General features: G+C 42.4%; 1 protein-coding gene across 10 annotated transcripts in view; it reads left to right on the top strand.

The window, feature by feature from the left end:
- The window catches only part of LOC109908148 (rap1 GTPase-activating protein 1), an 84664-nt gene extending 62296 nt beyond the window's left edge, over positions 1-22368 (top strand). For 4 of the 10 annotated variants that reach the window (XM_020506658.2, XM_031794420.1, XM_020506664.2 and 1 more), the window contains 21 exons: positions 1082-1117; positions 2464-2511; positions 2996-3034; positions 3206-3394; positions 4029-4132; positions 4701-4779; positions 4916-4969; positions 5086-5169; positions 6156-6256; positions 7427-7556; positions 8328-8483; positions 8593-8664; positions 8771-8857; positions 8985-9125; positions 11610-11687; positions 12866-12975; positions 15058-15189; positions 18987-19125; positions 19233-19344; positions 19662-19741; positions 20344-22368. In XM_020506658.2, coding sequence (XP_020362247.1) covers positions 1082-1117; positions 2464-2511; positions 2996-3034; positions 3206-3394; positions 4029-4132; positions 4701-4779; positions 4916-4969; positions 5086-5169; positions 6156-6256; positions 7427-7556; positions 8328-8483; positions 8593-8664; positions 8771-8857; positions 8985-9125; positions 11610-11687; positions 12866-12975; positions 15058-15189; positions 18987-19125; positions 19233-19344; positions 19662-19741; positions 20344-20439 — 2067 coding nt within the window. In that variant the 3' untranslated portion in view covers positions 20440-22368. The remainder of the gene's footprint in view (positions 1-1081; positions 1118-2463; positions 2512-2995; positions 3035-3205; positions 3395-4028; positions 4133-4700; positions 4780-4915; positions 4970-5085; positions 5170-6155; positions 6257-7426; positions 7557-8327; positions 8484-8592; positions 8665-8770; positions 8858-8984; positions 9126-11609; positions 11688-12865; positions 12976-15057; positions 15190-18986; positions 19126-19232; positions 19345-19661; positions 19742-20343) is intronic. The other 6 variants (XM_020506661.2, XM_031794422.1, XM_020506659.2 and 3 more) reach the window with 5 other exon arrangements.
- The last annotated feature ends 921 nt before the right edge of the window (positions 22369-23289 follow it).

Here is a 23289-nt window from a genome sequence, read left to right as displayed (position 1 = left end):
TTAGTACTAGTTTGTACTGTTTGCACATGGCGGAGGACTCATACTCACCCTGGACACTCAGATCATATAGTACTGTACACAAATTGGTTGGTCATGTCAGCCTTGAGTGAGTGTGTCTTTTGGATTCTGACATCTTTTGAGGCCGGAATTCTCATACTTTTGTGTTATCCAGACTGAGGTCTGTTAAGATACTGAGTACCAACCCTAATCAACTTCTCAGCATGTGAAAGGGTGAGGGAATAATATTACATGTTGAAGCATTCTTTACTTTGGTGTGTTGACTATGAAACAGGGTCCACTTCAACCAGGGAGGGGCGGATTAGTTCACACAGATGGAATCTGTTAAAAAGTCCAGTAAAGTGTTGAAACGCTGAAATGGACGATGCCAAAATGCCAAAATGCCTTTAGGATGTTATAGTCCTACATGACATGTCACTGCATCGTACTTGATGCTGCATGGAAGATACAGCATTTTCCATCTTGATGTTGATGAATCGTGTGCTGGCAACCTGCCTAGACTGAGCATGATGCAGACCATCTCCTAGCACATAGATGTACAACCCACCGAGACTCAGCCATGCTGACATACTATCATTTTGTTGTTGCTATTGTCATGGAACATTATCTTAAACAGTATCATCAAAGGGAAGAGAGCTGTGGCTCAGACAAGACTCTCTGTGAGATGGGACGTGTATCTCCATTCAGGCTCACACGCCAGGCCCTTCAATATACTGTATCAGTTTATGTTTATCACACTGGTGATTTATGTATCTGTTGCTCTCGGAGATGTAAACAGTCTTTTTTTGAAAGGATTATTCCACTGAAAGATTCATCTCACTTCTGAGGGGAAGAAAACAAAGAGTGTGTGTTTCCGCAGGGCCAGATGTGCAATGCCATGGAGAACTAATGTGTAACAAATGAATTATGTGATGGTTCTATGAAATAATATTTTATAGTAGAAAGTTCACACAGTCAGTCCTAAGACTCAGTTTGTAGTACAATGGGAACACATACCACGCTGACGCTGATAGAATACTGAATCGAGTTTCATTTCCACTTCATCTCATTCTCCTCTCTACAGACCACAGATTTATTTGAAATGATTGAGAAGATGCAGGTAATGTATTTTGGATCTCTTGCTGTTCCTTTATTAACTCATGTTTCTAAGCTAGGCAATGTACACTAACCAGTGATTTAGTCTCTTTTACTGTAAACTCTGCTTTTCTGGCTCTGCTCTCCTGTAACAACGGCTTGTCTTACCTGTGCTCTGTACTGGAGGTTAGCAGAGCTGGGACAGACAGTGTTGGAGAGGAGATGTCTGGACACGAGCAGTGTGCCTGACTCTGGACAGCCCCTCTCCTGATGCTTATTCCCAGACCCTCAGCTAATTACCTAACTTCAGAGAGCCTCTAATAACCCCCTTTCCCCTGGCCTTTGAAAACTGTAGCCAGCCTCCATGCACAAACTAGAGGAATACAGGTTAACATTACAGCAGTTTACTACTTATCATAAGGCAAAACCGTGTTTGATACAGTACCTTGGTGAACAGGGTGTGCTTTTTACACTGTCTGAACGTACATTTTTATTACAGTGTCATATAAAGAAACATATGACATTATTGTAATAGCTGTAATACAAAGTCTGTATGGAGATTGTATTACTTCTCTGTTTCTAATGTATTTCTTAAGGATTATTATTCATAAACATATACATAATATTTGGGCTTGGGGATACTATATATGGGCTTGTGTTTTTATTCTGTATGTATGCTGACATAGTTATGCATAAAACAATTGCTTTGAACAAAAGATTCCTCGTCAGTTTGTATATCAGATGCCCCAGGGATTCCGCTTCTCCTCAATAACAGATCGCATATCAACGCATCAAACTCACAGCAGCAACTATCTGCTCCATCATATCAGACAGACTCACAGCCCTTTACCCATAGGTCTGTAGCCAGTATCTGTGCAGACTCATGGACTGAGGGACAGTATGGGAATTTCAGGCCACGTACTGTTCGTATGCCAAGTCTGTGTGACACAGTCCCAAAGGTGTTATTACAGCTTCCATGCCTTTCTGTCCAGATAGCTGTTAACTGGCTGCTCTGTTGTGCATCTCCCTACCCATCTCTCTCCAACTCCCCACTCTGCATCCCTTTGCTCTTCTGCTATCTGTATAAACATATGGAGGGCTTTGTAACCTCTTTGTCTGTTGATAATATGATTAGTCCTCCCTGTACTTTGTTACTTCCTCTAAAACTGTGAATTCAAATATAACTAATCTGTCAGATAAGACGTACGACACGGCTGTGAATCAGTAATGATGATGAACATCTCCGGACCTCCAATGACCTGGGTTTGGAATGTAACATCATCTGTCATGTGTAACTAGCATGTGACAATTATCTTCTTCTTCTCTCTCTCTCTCTCTCTCTCTCTCTCTCTCTGTGTGTTTCTCTCTCAGGGCAACAGAATGGAGGAGCAGCGATACACCTTTCCTCCCCCACTCAAAGTACGCTCTCGCTGGGTCTCCTGACCTCTCTCTCTCTCACAATACACCCGTTGTGTCACTACTCCTCATATCTCTCTGTATCTGACTCTCTGACTGTCGAATTGTATTCACTCAGTGGGCACATACTGGGCACATACTGGTTGACTCAACGTCGTTTCCACGTCAATTCAATTGAATTACGTTGAACCAACGTTGAATTGACGTCTGTGCCCAGTGGGTATGCTCGAATCCAGCAGCCCTCCCTACCAACTAATGTATAGACTAACAAGGTTAGAATACAATTATTGTTACAGAGTAATATAAACATCCACCATGCAGCATAATTGTCTGTTTATGCGTTAAACAGACAGGCACTTTGGCTGGATTCCATGGTAATAAAAACATCACTTTAAATCAGTAGCATCAATTAAATCAGTTGTAGAGCACCACTGACTCTTACTGAGACAGATTAATAATTGATGTGTCTGTATTGTTGTCTTTGCAGACTGAAGAGGACTACATTCCTTACCCCAGTGTCCATGAGGTACATACAGAGACTCAACTTCAATGCAGTTATTTCACCAATAACATGGATGTTGGCAATTTGTGCTTCATGGTTGATATTTCAGTATTCATTGAAAATCACTATCACATTTCTTGGGGGGAAAAATGACCCTCCAACCTCTTGTGTCTTCTACTCTGTGTTGTGAATCAGGTGTTGGGGAGAAAGAGTGGGTTCCCACTGATTCTGCTGCCTCAGTTTGGGGGTTACTGGATCGAGGGCAACAACCATGAGCTTGGTGACAGTGCTGAGCCAGACCAGATCCAGCCTCTGTCCCCCACCACACACAAGCTGGAGAGTAACTCCACCGCCAAGATGTACAGGAAGCACTTTCTGGGCAAGGTGAGGCTGAACACTGGGACTGTTGTGTTGGAGTTTGGCTGAGTGGTTATACTGCAGGAGACCGGGGTTCGATTCCCGGTTCATCCTTTTTGCAGTTTGTCTCCTCCTCTCCTTCCATCACATATTTTTACAACTGCCTTTAAAACACAAGACAAAACAAACACTGTCTGTAGAATAATGAGGCTACATGTGTATGAAACATTTGTTAAGCACCTTCTATTCATACAACATATTGCAGCCCAAAGGGCATACAACTAGTATGAAGACACCATAACTCTCATAGATTCCTATTCATTATGGTAGTGAAAGTGAATGAGTGTTAGAACAATCCCAGCTGGGTAACCTAATAAGAGCTACTCTACGTGTCGGGTGGCACTTCAGAGACGGGTGGTAATGAAGAGGCATTAGGCTTTGCCACATGTTTCACACCAGTCAGAGTAATATGAACTAATCTAATGTGCCCATAGAGGAGAGCAGAGACCTGAATGGAATGGCAGCCGTTGGCTAGCACATACAGTTGAGACATAGTTCATTAACTCATTGACATGTGTTTGGGTTGGTGTGTGTGTGTGTGTGTATGAAAGACACAAAATGTATTCTTCAGCTAAACTCTGTCCTTGTGCTGTGTCCCCAGGAGCACTTGAATTACTACTCAGTGGACGGAACTCTGGGACATCTGGTGTTGTCCATGAAGTATGACGAGATCGGAGACCAGGAAGACCTCCGCCTCATGCTCAGGTTAAACACCCGTAGCCTCCTCCATCACATCCTTCTCTCTGCTGGCTCTCATCTCTCTCTCCGTTCTCATCCCTTTCCCTTCCTCCTCTTTCATCCCCATGTTCTCCTTTATCTGAATGCTGTGGATACATACAGTACATACAGTACTAAACTGTAAACATACTGGTATTGTTCACATCATTCTGTGTCTGTGCAACTGAGTAATGCAAAATGCACAGTTGTAACTGTTGTAATCAATGGAAAGTTGCTAAAAACAAGATTTTCCATTCACTTCCAGTGTTTATAAATCATTCCCTATTGTGGTGATAATCCCATCCTCATAGGAGTCATAAAGCCAGTGAGAGTGTAAACAGCACACTGTCATTTCTGCATGATGTGACAGATTTAGGCAGTGTGTGGGTGGAGGGTAGAGGGATACGGATGTAGGGACTAGGGCCAGGGCTGGGTTAGTTACAGTGGGTAGATTATCCATTCCAGATGCCCAGCCCATGTGACAGACTGACAGCTTCTAAGAAGCATAACTATGATCATGACGAGAACATGTTGTTGTGGTTGTCTAAACTACCAGGACCAAACTGGAGACATACCATGATGTTATCCCCATATCCTGTCTCACAGAGTTCCCTAACGTGGTGCAGATGGCCAAGGTGAGATCATGGTTGGGGATGAATATCAACACGTACTGTTTGTGGAAAAGATGTTGAAAAGTGTCATAATTGTACCGTGATTACATCAATTTGATCTCAGCGCAGTTATTTCTATGTTTCTATTTTTGATCCTTAGCTTGTCTGTGAAGAGGTGAATGTGGATCGTTTTTACCCTGTCCTCTACCCAAAAGTAAGCATTAGGTTTTGAAGTGTTCTCAGATATTTAACCACAGAAATATGTTTTTTACATGGATAATACAAATGTCGTACACCTGACTCTTCCTTCAATTTGTGGTCTCTAAACAGGCTTCAAGACTCATTGTCAATTTTGATGAACACATTATAAGCAACAACTTCAAGTTCGGAGTTATCTACCAGAAATTTGGACAGGTGAGCCTTGGAGATACATTAAGATCAGTTAAAACGTCATCATCATCATCATCATAATGCCAAACTCTTCAATCCCACACAGACCCCCACATTGAACAACAAAAAAGATGAATAAATGAACGAGTACTTGACTTTTCCTACCAGCACTGACTCAGCTGATAGCTACTTTAATGAGGAAAAATGTACTTACTATGACTGTGATATGTGGTTGTCCCACCTAACCATCTTAAGATCTGTCGATCTGGAGCATCAGATAAATGACTAGAATGGAAAAGTGAATGTACTGAATAAGAGCTGACCTGAGTGCATTAACACGACTACCATCTCTTGCAAATCTCATAAGAAAATGCCCAATATGCTTATCCTCCTCCACATCACATTAATAGTCTCTCTAAGCCTAAGCCAACCATATGTTTCTCTTCAATATTCCTTCTCATTACAATAACAACCCTATTGTTTACGGCACTGAGCCAGAGAAGCTGGAGAAGCCTCAGCATAGCCTCAGTAGAGGGTCATTGTATCCTCTGATGGAGCCTAGGGGGTGGAGCTCCACATCCTTGATCTTTAAACTCTAAAGGAAAGGGCCACACTCAGCAGAGGCTCGACCTCACAGGGGCTCCAGGGGCCTCAAGAACCCTCTCCTCTTCTTCTCAGCACCCAGAGAGACATTAACGTACAGGAGAGACACTGAGGACTGGATACACACACACGCGCACACGCGCACACGCGCACACACACAAACACACACAGAGAGGTTTTATGTGATCAAAGTGTTATTGTTCCTCACTCATTATTATAGTTCACTTATTATTATTATTATTATAGTTATTATAGTTCTATTCTATTCACAATATAGCGTAAATCTTAAGTATGTTATCATGAGAGCTTCATATACAATAAGTTGTATAATCCTCATAGTGCTTTGGTCAGTGGTATTGTTATCTGTTTCTGACTGCTGTTAGCCTATATAAACTCCTGGTTTGCAGACATCAGAAGAAGAGCTGTTTGGGAACAGTGTTGAGAGTCCTGCCTTTGTTGAATTCCTAGAGTTTCTGGGGGAGAAGATCGAGCTGCATGACTTCAAAGGGTAAGAACTTCACCACAACGTTCTAATATACACTACCGTTCAGAAGTTTGGGGTCACTAAGAAATGTCCTTGTTTTTGAAAGAAAAGCTAATAAAAGTTCCAGTAAAATAACATCAAATTGATCAGAAATACAGTATAGACATTCTTAATGTTGCAAATGACTATTGTAGCTTGAAATGGCAGCTTTTTAATGGAATATCTACATAGGCGTACAGAGGCCCATTATCAGCAACCATCAGTCCTGTGTTCCAATGGCACGTTGTGTTATCTAATCCAAGTTTATAATTTTAAAAGGCTAATTGATCATTAGAAAACCCTTTTGCAATTATGTTAGCACAGCTGAAAACAGTTGTGCTGATTGAAGAAGCAATACAACTGGCCTTCTTTAGACTAGTTGAGTTCCTGGAGCATCAGCATTTGTGGGTTCGATTACAGGCTCAAAACGGCCAGAAACAAAGAACTTTCTTCTGAAACTCATCAGCCTATTCTTGTTCTGAGAAACGAAGGCTATTCCATGCGAGAACTTGACAAGAAACTGAAGATCTCGTACAACGCTGTGTACTACTCCCTTCACAGAACAGCGCAAACTGGCTCTAACCAGAATAGAAAGAGGAGTGGGAGGCTCCGGTGCACAACTGAGCAGGAGGACAAGTACATTAGAGTGTCTAGTTTGAGAAACAGATGCCTCACAAGTCCTCAACAGGCAGCTTCATTAAATAGAACCCGCAAAACACCAGTCTCAAAAAGATTAAGATGTGCAAAAGAACACAGACAGAGGAAATCTGCCTAGAAGGCCAGCATCCCGGAGTCGCCTCTTAACTGTTGACGTTGAGTTTTTTTGCGGGTACTATTAAATGAAGCTGGCAGTTGAGGACTTGTGAGGCGTCTGTTTCACAAACTAGACACTGATTAAAAATGAGCCATTTCCAGCTACAATAGTTATTTACAACATTAACAATGTCTACACTGTATTTTTTATCAATTTGTTGTTGTTTTAATGGACAAAAACATAGCTTTTCTTTCAAAAACAAGGACATTTCTAAGTGACCCCAAACTTTTGAACGGTAGTGTACTTTCAATAACGACAACCACAATTGTGCAATTGATTGTGTCTTGAACAGTGTGTTGGAAATAGATAGAGGGTTTCACTGAATGGAACTATCTGTCTAGGTTTCGTGGTGGGTTGGATGTGACCCACGGGCAGACAGGATCTGAGTCCGTCTACCACAACTACCGCAACAAGGAGGTCATGTTTCATGTGTCCACCAAGCTGCCTTACACTGAGGGGGACACACAACAGGTACTATTACAAACCCCTCTGATCTCCTCCTACTGATGCAGACTGTCATCATCACACTGTTTATTCTGTTATGGATCATGTTTTAAATGAGTAGAACGTTGTGTACTGGTATGACATGAGTATTGGTATCCATATGATCCGTTATGATTGGGAACATTCTGGAAGCATCCATAAAGCTTATGTATATTGTATGTTTTCTTTAGAAACAGTATCTTTCTCTTTCAGTGCCGTCTTCAGTGGAGCACTACTGTATAATGTCTTACAGTGTAAACTTCCTCAGTCTTCACTCATCAGGGAAACTGTCCCAACACAAACACAGACAGACACCTTATCAGAAGAATGTCTTAAGCCTATCTAGACGAACACACACCATAAGTTATCAGGACGAACACACAATGTGTAATCAGAGCCCACAGCTGCAGTGGGAGCAGATGATTGGTTTCCCTGAGAGTTAAGTCAATCAGAGCTGTTGTCCAGGTTGATATGGTGGAGCAGCAACCCTCCAACTGGTGTTGGTTTACCCTGGCTCATCTGTGGACAGACAGAAATCTGCCAAGACAAACAGGGAGAGAGAGGGGGAGAGACAAGGGACTCCCCAGAGTGGTAGAGAAAGGCATTTGCAACATTCAGTAGTTTGAAAGTTAATAAAAACTCGTATTACTCCTACTCAGGCAATACATGACAGACAAATTCATTACTGTTCTTGAAAGCATTTCCATGTGACATGAATGTTCAATACAGCTTTGCTTTACGTGCTGTTCTGTGTTGCAGTTGCAGAGGAAGAGGCACATAGGGAATGACATTGTGGCCATAGTGTTCCAGGAGGAGAGCACTCCGTTCGTACCAGATATGATCGCCTCCAACTTCCTCCATTCCTACGTAGTGGTGCAGGTGGAGAACGCCTGCACTGGTGATGTACTGTACAAGGTGCTAAAGCACTCCTTGATCTTCACTAAACTAGCCAACCAACATCATACCAAACATACAATACTGTGACCATTGATCATTCATGGCCAGTTTGATTGTCATCTGTTAGGTGTCAGTGACGGCGAGAAATGACGTACCTTTCTTTGGACCACCCCTGCCAGACCCGGCTGTCTTTAGAAAAGTAAGTTGGCACAACTACAATCCCAACTCCTTAAAACACCGGTCAGCTAGTGTTTTCTCTCACCTCCTTCTTTTGTGTCACTCAGTCCAGTTCTCTTTTATCCCAGGGTCCAGAATTCCAGGAGTTCCTCTTCACGAAGCTCATCAATGCTGAGTATGCCTGCTATAAAGCTGAGAAATTTGCCAAACTGAAGGTGAGTTATTCAAAGGATCTCTGTCATTGTTTTCAGGAGCCAACTAAGGGACACAGGCCAACATCCTTGGTAGACAGTGTTGCCAGCCTATCATTATATATTAACTGTCACCTGTTTGTGTTATCAGGAGCGTACACGGTCAGCCTTACTGGAGACATTGTATGAGGACTTGCACATCAACAGCCAGGCCATGATGGGTCTGGGAAGAGACGAGGACAAGATGGAGAACGGGTCCGGAGGAGGAGGGGGCTTCTTTGAAACCTTTAAGGTAACCCAGCACGGCTGGGAAAAGGCTTGGGGCAATAAGCTTAGTATGCACTGACTAATGTGTTTTTACATATGATCACTTGTTCCTGAATATGTAACAGTACTAAACGGAACACCCTCATAAAACTATTTGTAATTCATTTGAATTATGAAACTAAAACAGAGGATCATTTCCATCTTATAGTGACACAGTTCTTACAGTTCTTATACGCCACTATTTCTCTGTTGTTCCCCTTGGTTGTACAGGCTGTTGTCTGTCTGGGGGGTTCCAAGAATGTCCTTATCTATAATACAGGACACTGGCATCAACTGCTTGATCAGTCACCATTAGTCTGCTCTGCTGCTCTGTCAAATGGCACACCAGCTTCTCAATGTCAAGCTTTATGTGGTGTTGTGTTCTGTCTGCAGCATGCTACCATGTGTTTGTGACATACATTTGACATACATTTCCTTCTCTGTTTCACCCTTCCAGAGTGAGGAGAGCGATGCTCCCTCTCCCTTCCCTGAGAAACCCTTGATAGAGCCCAGCCCCCTCACATGCATGCCTAACTCAACTCACTAACTTCTAAAGCATGAAACACACAGAGAATCTCACTGCTGATAGGCACTTATCACAGTGGAAGGCTGTTCCTTCTCTTGCTAGAACAAAAGCGGTACCTACTGCGTGCCGACATGGTAGTGACGAACCTACCGCTTCTACTTGTAGAATCGCAATGTAGAATCAGTGGCCAACAACTTCGCTTTGAGCCAATCAGAGAGCACGATCTCCAACATGCGCGAGCCAACAAACAAAAATTAAAACAGAGGGCCTTTTCCCTGTACATCCACAGATAAGCCAGTCATACTTCATAGCAATGTATGCTATGGGATGGTAGTTAGCTAAGCACACAACACTAAATACTTCCTCCAAGCTAGCTAACCAGTAGCTAGTATTGACATATTTAAGTCACAGTCGATTAGCTAGTTTCCATGAGCTATGTTGCGCTAGCTAGCGAACATGCTAAAGTTAGTTAGCTAGCTAAACATTTGGCTATGGGCTGGCACAGGCAGTATGGGATTATGGAGAGTGAATTTAATTGTGTATTCATTATCTTGCTAGGTAGTTATCTAGCTTTGGCCATCTGGCTAGCATCAACAAGGGCTTTCTATAAAAATAGAAACATTAGCGCAGATAGCTTGGAATCTAGACCATAAGTATTACACATGGATATGCATTGGCAAAAAATGCTACTGCCACCTTCTGGTTCGGCTGTGTAAACAAGAGAGATTGACTACCAACACTGTTCAGAGGTGCTAAATACTGTCGGTAGGCAAACATTTGACAATCCTACCGGTGTGTCTGAGCTTTAGCACAATAGTCTTGCACATGATTCGACTTGGACACTCACACAGCTAGAATTACTAGACTGTCACTACCCTTGCCTTTATATTAATAGTGGATGAGCTGAGTCATCTCTTTGGATCAAATGTGTTTTTAACATTGAATGCAATTTAATATTGTTTTCATGATAAAAATTCCATGCATATGCATTGCATCAGAATGGGTCCCTGCACTGTATGCTCTGTGTACATGCCAGCTCCAGCTCCTGCTTTATGTTTGCTTTGTGATGTTTATATCAAGAACAAGCTTGTTAGTTATAAGAGTTCAAGGGGAGTGCGTAGTGCGTACATGGCGAGAATGTTTTTGCCATTTGTCAGACAGATGGAATGATATGTCTGACACTCCAGTGGCAGAAGAGTTGCCCTTCTAAGTGATACAAGTGTGGCTCATGACTGTTTGAATGTTTCCTGTATGTTTGGGATGTATTATACCACAAAGATTTTTGATGAAACTTATGATATACATTTATGTCAAATCTGAGAGGAACCTAATTTGGGAAGTCACAAGATCTTTCTCTATTAAGTCATCCCCTTTGTCTAAGATGCCACATACATAGAAAAGACTCAAAGAAAACATATTGATGAAGCATGAAACAAATAACAAGTGCTTTGAAAAGTATTTGTAACTAACCTCTATGTGACTCTACTGGAGGCTTTCTTCTTGTTCGTGACCATGTCTGCTGCGCTCTCCAACGCTGTAACATATGTATGTGTACTTGTTTTCTACTCTTCCTCTTTCTTTTCCATGACTCCATCATCCTCTTCTTTACAGGCCCAATTCTGTGGGCCATTTTTTCTCTCTGCTAGAGTGTCTCCCTATTTCACTGTCTGTGTCACACCCGTGGTGCCCAAAGTCTCACTCTCTGTCTATATTTTAAAACTGTGCTTTTATTTGTAAAGTTCAGATATAACACATGCTTTAATGTATTTTATTTTATTAACAAACAGTAACTTGCTGCATGTAATTAATCTCATGGTGTTTCTCTCTCTCTCTCTCTCTCTCTCTCTGTCTCTGTCTCTCTGTCTCTCTGTCTCTCTCTCTCTCTCTCTCTGTCTCTCTGTCTCTCTCTCTCTCTCTCTCTCTGTCTCTGTCTGTATGACTCAGTCATTGCTTGTCCCAGGGAAAAGTCCCAGTAAACATGGACGTCGAGGCAGTGCCATAGGGATAGGAACAGTAGAAGAGGTTCATATCTAATTCTAACTACTCCCTCCTTCCTACTCTTCTTCTCTGTGTCTTATTTCTCAGCATGACTACAGTGCATCCTGACAAACACTTTTCCTGTGGTTGGTCAGTGAACCACAACTTTAGGATTCCAGGGTAACCCCTCCAGAAATGCAAAAGGACGACTCGTATTATGAAATATGTGAATGTCTTAGCAGGAGATTGCATCTATACAGTATTATACACCTATTTATAAAGCTATGGTATTACTGAGGCTTGTGAAATGACTTGCCTCGCTCAACTGGTTGAACTACATAACACACGGTACACTAGCCTTTTATCCATATGACATCAGATATACTGTAGGTACAACACTAGCACAAATAACGTTTTGTATAAGTGCATAGAGACAAGTGGTCCGTTTAATGCCCTTAGCCGTCACTTAACTGTTTTTTTTTGTGCATATCTCCTTGTTTTGTTATTATATTGTATTGTGTGTTCACCCTCTGTAGTCTCCACAAGCATATCTCTCAACATGCAAATCTTGTTTAGCTAATTCTCCATTTGTTTAAAACTATGAATATTAATGGTTTAGAGAACATAGATTCTTCTCAAGCTCTTTGAAGCCCACATTAGACACAAGCTATTTTTCAAGTCCTTATTTTGAGAGCTTACAAAGGGAGATTGAGTGAACAAAGTATTCAGTCAGAAAGCACATTTTAGTGGTAAGCCCTGGAGCTCTACAACTCATCTTTCATCTCATGCTCTGCTCTCGCTAGCCAATCTGAGTGGAACTGGGGCTTGTTGCTAAGCCTCTAAGTGCATATTCTAATGTTTTCTTATCTCTGTTAGCCACAACTCCAAGGCATAAGAATGGTTACTCTGTACGTAGCCTGATAAAAATGATTCATTCTTATGCAAGATAGAACATCTTGTACTTTCCGCAGAGACGGTTAAATTGTCTCACGATTTACAGTGAATAATGATACAATACCTGGAAAGTCATGACATTTGTAAAATAAAGGGATGACATACTGTGTAATAACACCTAACGTACTATAAACAAATGAACAGAGCATAACGATGCAATAACCACAGCATTAAAGACAGATACCATGTTCTTGGCTATTGATAGGCTGTTATTGTGAAAGATATGGTGTCATGGATGCTCACTGGTTGTTTTCTTCTTGTCCTGTCAGTCTCTGATCATCCCTGGGAAGAGTCCAACCAGGAAAAAGTCTGGTCCCTTTAGCTCCAGACGCAGCAGTGCCATCGGTATTGAGAATATCCAGGAAGTCCACCAGAAAATGTAAGTGTGACCTAGTCACATAGCAGGGACGGGTCAATGTTCATAGACATGAATATTGATGTTGATAGATGTTTGTATATGATGTTGATACAGTGGGTATCATAAGCATTCACATTTTGTTGCGTTAAGATGTGGGATTTAAATGAATTGAATTGTGATGTTTTTGGAATGGTCTATAATGTCAACGTGGAAGAAAAATGCTATCATAACGTTTTTACAAAATGTTTTTAATTTATGAAAAATAAAACACTAATATACGTTGATTAGATAAGTATTTACCTCCCTGAGTCACTCTAAGAGCTTTGCACACCTGGATTGTGCAATATTTGGCCATTATTTTTTCACATATTCTTCAAGCTCTGTCAGGTGTTGGGGATCATGGATAGACAGCAATTTTCATGTCTTGCCATAGATTTTCAAGCAGATTTAAGTCAATTAACAGGAACATTCACTGTCTTCTTGCTAAGCAACTCCAGTGTAGATTTAGCCTTGTGTTGTAGGCCATTGATTAAAGGTAAATTCCTCTACCCAGTGGTGTAAATCAGACTGAAGGACGTTTTGTTCTAGGATTTTGTCTGTGCTTAGCTCCATCCTGTTTTTTTTTATTCTGAAAAACTCTGCAGTCGTTGCTGATGTCAAGCATACCCATACCATGATGCAGCCACCACCATGCTTGAAAATAAGGAGGCAGTTTCTCAGAGATGTGTTGTGTTGGATTTGCCCCAAACATTTAGGCCAAAAAAGTATTCCTTTGTCGTGTTTTTTTGCAGGATTACTTTTGTGCCTTTTTATTCTGTATATTTATTATTATTTTGACTACAATGTTGTTAATCCATCCTGTTTTCTCCTATCACAGCCATTGAACTGTTTTAAAATCACCAATGACCTCATGGTGACATCCCTGAGCAGTTTCCTTCCTGTCCTGCAGCTCAGTTCAGAAGGACAATTGTATCTTTCTTGTGTCTGGGTGGTTTAATACTTCATCCACAGCATAATTATTAACTTGACCATGCTAAAAGAGATATTCAATGTCTGATTTGTTATTGTTATCTATCTACCAATCACTGCCCTTCTTTGAGGCTTTTGAAAAGCTCCATGGTCTTTGTAGTTGAGTCTGTGCTTGAAATGTAATACTTGACTGAGGGACATTACAGAGGAAGGGGTAGTCATTAAAAAATCATGTTTAGCCCAATTATTTCACACATTTCAGTCCATGTAACTTATGTTAAGCCAGATTTTACTCCTGATCTACATTTTAGTTATTATATTTTTATTAATTTGTTAAAATATGTATCATTTCTTTTCACTTTGACGTTATGGAGTATCTGGTGTAGATCTAAATTAAATCTATTTAAATCCCACTTTGTCACGTAACAAAATTTGAAAAACTCCAAGGGGGTTAATGCTTATGATACCCATTATATGTTAGTTATAATATCCTGTGTTTCTGTCTGATGTCCTGATCCTATGCCTGTATCTATCACCCTGTCCCTGTCCCTGTATCCATCTATCGCCCTGTCCCTGTATCCATCTATCACCCTGTCCCTGTCCCTGTATCCATCTATCGCCCTGTCCCTGTATCCATCTATCGCCCTGTCCCTGTCCCTGTATCCATCTATCGCCCTGTCCCTGTATCCACCGATCGCCCTGTCCCTGTATCCATCTATCGCCCTGTCCCTGTATCCATCTATCGCCCTGTCTCTGTATTCATCTATCGCCCTGTCCCTGTATCCACCTATCGCCCTGTCCCTGTCCCTGTATCCATCTATCGCCCTGTCCCTGTATCTATCACCCTGTCCCTGTCCCTGTATCCATCTATCGCCCTGTCCCTGTATCCATCTATCGCCCTGTCCCTGTATCCATCTATCGCCCTGTCCCTGTATCCATCTATCGCCCTGTCTCTGTATTCATCTATCGCCCTGTCCCTGTATCCACCTATCGCCCTGTCCCTGTATCCATCTATCGCCCTGTCCCTGTATCCATCTATCGCCCTGTTCCTGTATCCATCTATCGCCCTGTCCCTGTATCCACCTATCGCCCTGTCCCTGTATCCATCTATCGCCCTGTCCACTCCCCACTCAGCAGCAGCCACAGCGGTAGGGAGTGTTTACCTGGCACACAGAAGACTCCTGACAGTGACCATGCCTCTCAGGACCCCAAGTCTGAGAACTCCTCCAATCAAAGCTCACCAGAAGTGCTCATTACAAAGAACATGTGAGTAGATTACATTTTAACACAGCTACACAATGCATTCGGAAAGTATTCAGACCCACATTTTGTTACGTTACAGACTTATTCTAAAATGGATGAAATAAAATCCTCATCAATCTACACACAATACCACACAATGACAAAACGAAAATAGGTTTTTAGACATTTTTGAAAAATGTATTCAAAATAAAAAACAGACATACCTTATTTAAATAAGTATTCAGACACTTTGCTTTGAGACTCAAAATTGAGCTCAGGTGCATCCTGTTTCCACTGATCATCCTTGAGATGTTTCTACAACTTGATTGGAGTCCACCTGCGGTAAATTAAATTGATTGGACATGATTTGAAAAAGCACACACCTGTCTATATAAGGTCCCACAGTTAACAGTGCATGTCAGAGCGAAAACCAAGCAATTGTCTGTAGAGCTCCGAGACAGGATTGTGTCGAGACACAAGTCTGGGGAAGTATACCAAAAATGTCTGCAGCGTTGAAGGTCTGCAGGAACACAGTGGCCTCCATCATTCTTAAATTGAAAAAGTTTAGAACCACCAAGACTCTTCCTAGAGCTGGCCGCCCGGCCAAACTGAGCAATCGGGGGAGAAAGGCCTTGGTCAGGGAGGTGACCAAGAACACCATGGTCACTCTGACAGAGTTCCAGAGTTGCTCTGGGGAGATGGGAGAACCTTCCAGAATGACAATCATCTCTACAGCACTCCACCAATCAGGCCTTTATGGTAGAGTGGCCAGACGGAAGCCACTCCTCAGTAAAAGGCACATGACAGCCAACTTGGAGTTTGCCAAAATGCACCTAGGACTCTCAGACCATGAGAAACAAGATTTTCTGGTCTGATGAAACCAACATTGAACTCTTTGGCCTGAATGCCAAGCATCACGTCTGGAGGAAACCTGGCACCGTCCCTACTGTGAAGCATGGTGGTGGCAGCATCATGCTGTGGGGATGTTTTTCAGAGGCAAGGACTTGAAGAATTGTCAGGATCGAGAGAAAAATTTAATCAAATTGTGTTAGGCACATGCGCCGAATACAGCAGGTAGACCTTACAGTGAAATGCTTACTTACGAGCCCCTAACAAACAATGCAGTTTAAAAATTATATATAAGTACGAATAATGCATAGATGATAACAACAGAGAGTAGCAGAGGTGGCAAAAAAAGGGGGGGGGGGTGGCAATGCAAATAGTCTGAGTAGCCATTTGATTAAATGTTCAGGAGGCTTATGGCTTGGGGGTAGAAGCTGTTTAGAAGCCTCTTGGACCTAGACGTGGTGCTCCAATACTGCTTGCGGTGCGGTAGCAGAGAGAACAGTCTATGACTAGGGTGGCTGGAGTCTTTGACCATTTTTAGGGCCTTGCTCTGACACCGCCTGGTATAGAGGTTCTGGATGGCAGGAAGTTTTGCACCAGTGATTTACTGGGCCATACGAACTACCCTCTGTAGTGCCTTGCGATCGGAGGCAGAGCAGTTGCCATACCAGGCAGTGATGGAACCGGTCAGGATGCTCTCCATGGTGCAGCTGTAGAACCCTTTGAGGATCTGAGGACCCATGCCAAATCTTTACAGTCTCCTGAAGGGGAATAGGTTTTGTCGTGCCCTCTTCACAACTGTCTTGGTGTGCTTGGACCATTTAGTTTGTTGGTGATGTGGACAGCAAGGAACTTGAAGCTCTCAAACTGCTCCACCACAGCCCCGTCGATGAGAATGGGAGCATGCTCGGCCCTCTTTTTCTTATAGTCCACAATCATCTCCTTTGTATTGATCACGTTGAGGGAGAGGTTGTTGTCCTGGCACCTCACAGCCAGGTCTCTGGCCTCCCTATAGACTGGCTCGTCATTGTTGGTGATCAGGCCTACCACTATTGTGTCATTGGAAAACTTAATGATAGTGTTGGAGTAGTGCCTGGCCGTGCAGTCATGAGAGAACAGGGAGTACAGGAGGGGACTGAGCACACACCCCTGAGTGGCCACTGTGTTGAGGATTAGCGTGGCAGATGTGTTGTTACCTACCCTTACCACCTGGGGGCGGCCTGTCAGGAAGTCCAGGATCCAGTTGCAGAGGGAGGTGTTTAGTCCCAGGGTCCTTAGCTTATTAATGAGCTTTGAAGGCACAATGGTGTTGAATGCTGTGCTGTAGTCAATGAATAGCATTCTCACACAGGTGTTCCTTTTGTCCAGGTTTGAAAGGGCAGTGTGGAGTGCAATAGAGATTGCATCATCTGTGGATCTGTTAAGGCGATACGCAAATTGGAGTGGGTCTAGGGTTTCTGGGATAATGGTGTTAATGTGAGCCATGACCAGCATTTCAAAGCACTCCATGGCTACAGACGTGAGTGCTACAGGTCGGTAGTCATTTAGGCAGGATACCTTAGTGTTCTTGGGCACAGGGACTATGGTGGTCTGCTTAAAACATGTTGGTATTACAGACTTGGACAGGGAGAGGTTGAAAATGTCAGTGAAGACACTTGCCAGTTGGTCAGCACATGCTCGCGGTACACGTCCTTGTAATCCGTCTGGCCCTGTGGCCTTGTGAATGTTGACCTGTTTAAAGGTCTTACTCACATCGGCTGCGGAGAGCGTGAACACACATTCTTCTAGAACAGCTGGTGCTCTCATGCATGTTTCAGGGTTATTTGCCTCGAAGCATAGAAGTAGTTTAGCACGTCTGGTAGGCTCGTGTCACTGGGCAGCTCTCAGCTGTGCTTCCCTTTGTAGTCTGTAATGGTTTGCAAGCCCTGCCACATCCAATGAGCATCAGAGCCAGTGTAGTATGATTTGATCTTAGTCCTGTATTGATGCTTTGCCTGTTTGATGGTTCGTCAGAGGGCATATGGGGATTTCTTATAAGCTTCTTGGTTAGAGTCCCGCTCCTTGAATTCAGCAGCTTTAGCCTTTAGCTCAGTGTGGATGTTGTCTGTAATCCATGGCTTCTGGTTGGGGTATGTACATACGGTTACTGTGGGGATGACGTCATCAATGCACTTATTGATGAAGCCAGTGACTGATGTGGTGTACTCCTCAATGCCATCAGAGGAATCCCGGAACATATTCCAGTCTGTGCTAGCAAAACAGTCCTGTATCTTAGCATCTGCTTCATCTGACAACTTTTTTATTGATCGTGTCACTGGTGCTTCCTGCTTTAATTTAGCTTGAGTGCGGTCTTAGTGCCAGCCTCAGTCTGTGGTGGTATATAGACAGCTACGAAAAATACAGATGAAAACTCTCTAGGTAGATAACGTTGTCTACAGCTTATCATGAGATACTCTACCTCAGGTGAGCAAAACCTCGAGACTTCCTTAGATATCGTGCACCAGCTGTTATTTACAAAGTACATGGTCCACCACCCCTTGTCTTACCAAACGCCGCTGTTCTATCCTGCCGATACAGCGTATAACCAGCCAGCTGTATGTTGATAATGTTGATTAAAGAACATAGCAATGTACAGACCATGAGATCCTCGATGAAAACCTACACCAGAGCGCTGTGGAATTTCTGGGGGGGAGAAGTCAAGGGGTCTGAATACTTTCCGAATGCACTGTATAGGCCAATATTATCATTCACATTCAAATGTAAGCATCATATCAACATGAGTAGTGCACTATCAAGTTTAACATCACTAGGACAACGTGATTTAGGTACCCCCCCCCCCCCCCCCAAATATCCTACAATATGTACGTCTTCTACTCCAGACAGTGTATGTGTGACAGTGCCTGGTTCTATTGGTGGACTATTAATGCAGGCATGGTCCTGTCACATTGTAGATGGCTGACTGACTCAGGATGTAGTTTTGCTCTTTGTAACAACAGGGCTCAGTCTATCCCTGAGGGTCACGACCTTTCCCGCTCCTCCTCCAATGACAGCAGCTTCGCCAGTGTGGTGGAGGAGAACGAGACCGAGGCCACGGAGGACTATGACACTGGCATGGTGAGTGTGTGTGTGTGCTTGTGTGTGTAGGTGCATGCCCGCGTTGTGTGTGTATGTGTGTGTGCGTGTTTTGCCCATGCTTCTAACCTTTTGCGTGTGTTCCCCAGGAGAGCCTGTCATCATCGGGGACGCCACACAAGCAGGACTCGTTAACCTACAGCACATGGCTAGAGGACAGTATGAGCAGCACAAGCACCACCAGCCGAGGCAGCTCGCCAGGTGAGAAGGGGAGCCTGGGGGCCTAGGAGGCTAGGAGGCTAGGGAGCTAAGGGGAGAATGTAGACGTACACAAAAGAGGGCATAAGGTACATATGAGTCTCGAAGTCAGTTACTGTTGCTTGCCAGGTTGTTATTGTAAAAGGGGGTTGGTTAAATAAAGGTCATACCAAAATAAATACAACATTTGGCAGTTTGATGATGTAGATATGTCTGATTTATAGGCATATTGAGTCAGAGAAGGCCATATACTGTACATTTCTCCCAGTACAACCTGGTCCAGGATCATAACTGTTGAGGTCATGTGTTTTATTATCCAGGTCCTGGTCAACTTGATGGGGGTAAAGGGTCAGAGATCCGCATTAAACTGGACCGGCCAAAAGATAGTCGGTCCTCATCGGTGAGACATCATCCATACTGGGTCTAGGCCTCAAAGGGCTAGGGGTCTACAGCGGTTCCTCTGTCTAATACACTAGTTCAGATTGTACAGTTTGAAATGCCTTGCTCACTATTAATAGATGTGTGCTCTCTGCCTTTGCATGAATTATTATTTGATTCTATTAAGTGAACATTGGCATTGTAACTTCAAATGTTGTACTTCTGTTACTGTGGCTGCTGTTGTATTCTCATTACTGTGGTCATGTGATAACTGTTGTGGTTGTTGTGTAACTCCTTCTTGCTCTCTATGCATCTCTGTCTGTGTACCCTTCCTTTCCAGAACTGTTAGCCTGGTTATTTCCTGGGTGTCCATCTGTAGGTTGCCTGTCTCTCTCTGAATGGGGTTCTATCATGGATGAATGATTTAGAAAGTGGTGGACTCCATTATACAGTATATACTGTAACTACTGTACATGTATTTCCTCACGAGTGTTTTAGAACTCCTCAAAAGAACACACACATCCTGCCCTGCTTATCCACTTATATACTCTAGCCTCATTTACATCTCATTTTGACATGTCAACTTTAAGTAAGAGTCTTGTCTTGTGTCTCCTGTCCCTAAAGCATTCCCAGAAGACACAATCCTTCTGGGAGGTGAGACGAGCACAGGCTTTCGCCGTAACCAAGGATGACGATGAGGATGAGGTGGACCCTGGATAGTCTGCTAGTCAGTGAGGCCAGACCACCCCTTCCCAGAAGCCCCGGCGGTGGCGTTGGTGGTGTCGTACCAGGAGAGGAAGTCAAACACAGAGGGGCCAACTTTTGCACAGTGTCGTTTCGTTCTGCTCACTCCCTCGCCTCTGTCTGTACACATATCTTCTGCCTGGTTTTGTGTAAATAGGTGTATTTGTCTCAGTGAACAAATGGTACCTTTGGTTCAGTTTTGTTGACGCCTACTGTATGTAGACACATGGATCACACGGTAGCTATAGCGACATCGAACTCTGCCAGAGACTTTGGGAGGGGCATGTTGGTATAGTCACATGGATTGTACAATATAGTGACAGTAGCACTGCCTGAAAAAATCTATTAATTGAACCTATTTCATTCCAAATACCAAATATCCAACAACAAATATATGTGCATTTTTAATTGTAGGTTATGTTGAATACAGTTGAATGTGGTAGTGATTTTACAGGTAAAGTCATTGTAATTTGCCTATTAGCCATAGCTTTAACTGTACAGCCAAAAACAGTTGCTTTGACAGTGAATATTTTCTTCTCAATATACAATAGCTGGGATATTGTCATCACAATATACAATGTACTTCAAGCCTCGCCTGCTCATACTGTAAATGAAATTGAAGGTAGATATGTAACCAGAAAGAATGGACATAGCCTTAAACTTTTCAAACACAGTTTTTCTACACCTTCATTATTCATTTCTACCGTTATCAACATGGCCAGAAGCAGCCAGTAATTGGACAATGCGTGGTTTCAGATTACATGGATATGGGGAAGTTCTGTTTTATGTTCCACACTGTTTTTGCACACAGGATGCTCATTGCTAACTGGTACCTATTTATTATTGTGAACCATCGTACATTTGTATCATTGTAAGCTAACAGGCAATTTTAGCTTTGTTCTTTCTGTCCTCAGAAACAGCTCTCTGTTATGATGTGTATCAAGCAGGTTACTGAGGTCAGGTATGTAGAAATGTATTGATGACTACAAGGGTAATTCATAACTGTATTGGATAATCTACTGTATTAGTCCATCTAATCAACTTGTCTGCCGATATACAGTACTCTACATAACAAATCCTGTAGCTTAAGTGTTGCCATCAGTACCGTCAAAGAAAAACATGTTTCTATTTATTTATTTGGTTTTATTTGGGGATGAGATGGGGCACCACTGTATGCCTGTTTTATAAATGTTCTTAGGCTGTTGATAGATTGATAATGTACAGAGATGAATACTTCAGTTTGTGCCTGTTATATAGAGTATAGTCCTACCCACCATGGAACCTCAGATGACACTACATGCCAGATCTACTGTAGCCCAACAATTACATTTCTTTAAGTGGAAATCCTGATTGTGTCATACAGTAAGTTATACATAATAAATACAAGCCTGTTTATTCTATTGAGTACTGCCAAATGTTCATATTGTGTGACATCTTTTTATTACTGGTGCTGTTAGCTTTCAAGTACAATTTGAAAATAAGTTTTAAAATAAACAAAATCTAGCCCACACTGTCTGCTCAATAAAAGGTCAAAAGCAAACTATAAAGTAACTTGTGGTTGCCTTATGTGTGAGGAATGGCAACATAGAACAAAAAAGGTTGAATGTAGAACAGGCATTGATTGAACAGATACTGTATATGTCTATCTAACTAAAATTGCCCTGATAGCATTTATATTCAATTGCCTTTTGGATATTATTTCATTCTTATATCTATAGTTTGTGAATAATGCTACTGTACACATTCACTTCTTGCCCTAGATCCCTGTTTAGAGATGACTTAAAGAAAGATGCAGTTCATCATTTGGTATTTCCTCCCAACGTTTATCCTAACTACAACAGGGTTCCACAAGCCATCATCAACACTTGTGACAGTTAAACAATTAAACGTGTGTAGCCTACTGTATACCTCTTTCTCGTTTTTTTACTGAATGAAACCATTGAAGGAATGTCCCATAAATACGTTATTAGATGTGGATAACACCACCAGTCTCGAAAAGTAGAGTCCTCTAGAAGTGGAGGCGCCTCTACTCCTCTCCTCGTACATGCTATAACTGTGCCACATGGACCAGAGCAGCATAATAATGAATGTTCCTTCAAATCGCCACAGGTTTTTATTTATTTCAGCTGTTCAGAAAGTTAGGCTACATCATCATGGTTCAGAAGAGGGTGAGTAAAGATAGAAACGTAAAGAGGGGTGGAGTGTGAGCAGTAGTTACGTAGTGTGCGTAAAATAACACATGCGCAGAACGTGATCCGGATTCTTAGCTTTGAGCAAAAGGTTTCCGTAGCGGCCGTGCGTGAGCGAAAACTCTGTATTCGTAGCCATGGCCTAATAATTATTGAGTCAGTAACTTATCATCATCAAGGGGGCTGGAAATGGTATCAATGTGTGAAAATGACTGCGACAGATGCATTATGTCTTGCTGAGTTTAGAATTTTCTAGAGAAAATTGTATTGTTTTTTTACCTCGCTACAATACTGTTTTTTTTTGTTATAAAGATTCATGGCTTTATGGGGAAGCAAAGTTTTATGTAGTGAGCGAGTGCACCATGCTTTCTGTTGCCTGTACAGCAAAGCCACACCATTTACATAGGAAAACTAAACTAAATGTCCCTTCCCACTGGGCACCAACATTGTTTCAATGTAATTTGTAAACGTATCGTGACGTGAATCTATCAAATTTCAACCCCAGGATTATGTCATGGTAACCAATTATTTTCTGCATAGACAAACCTTATATAAAATATGTTGAATTTGTACCTTTGAAACAATGTCAGTAGGCTGGGCAGCACCTCCTACAGGATAATTGATCTATCTACAGCTA

This window comes from Oncorhynchus kisutch, linkage group LG17 (genome assembly GCF_002021735.2).
Source record: "Oncorhynchus kisutch isolate 150728-3 linkage group LG17, Okis_V2, whole genome shotgun sequence".
Lineage (NCBI taxonomy): Eukaryota > Metazoa > Chordata > Actinopteri > Salmoniformes > Salmonidae > Oncorhynchus > Oncorhynchus kisutch.
Note: the sequence above shows the minus strand (reverse complement) of the source record. Positions and strands in the feature narration are given on the sequence as shown.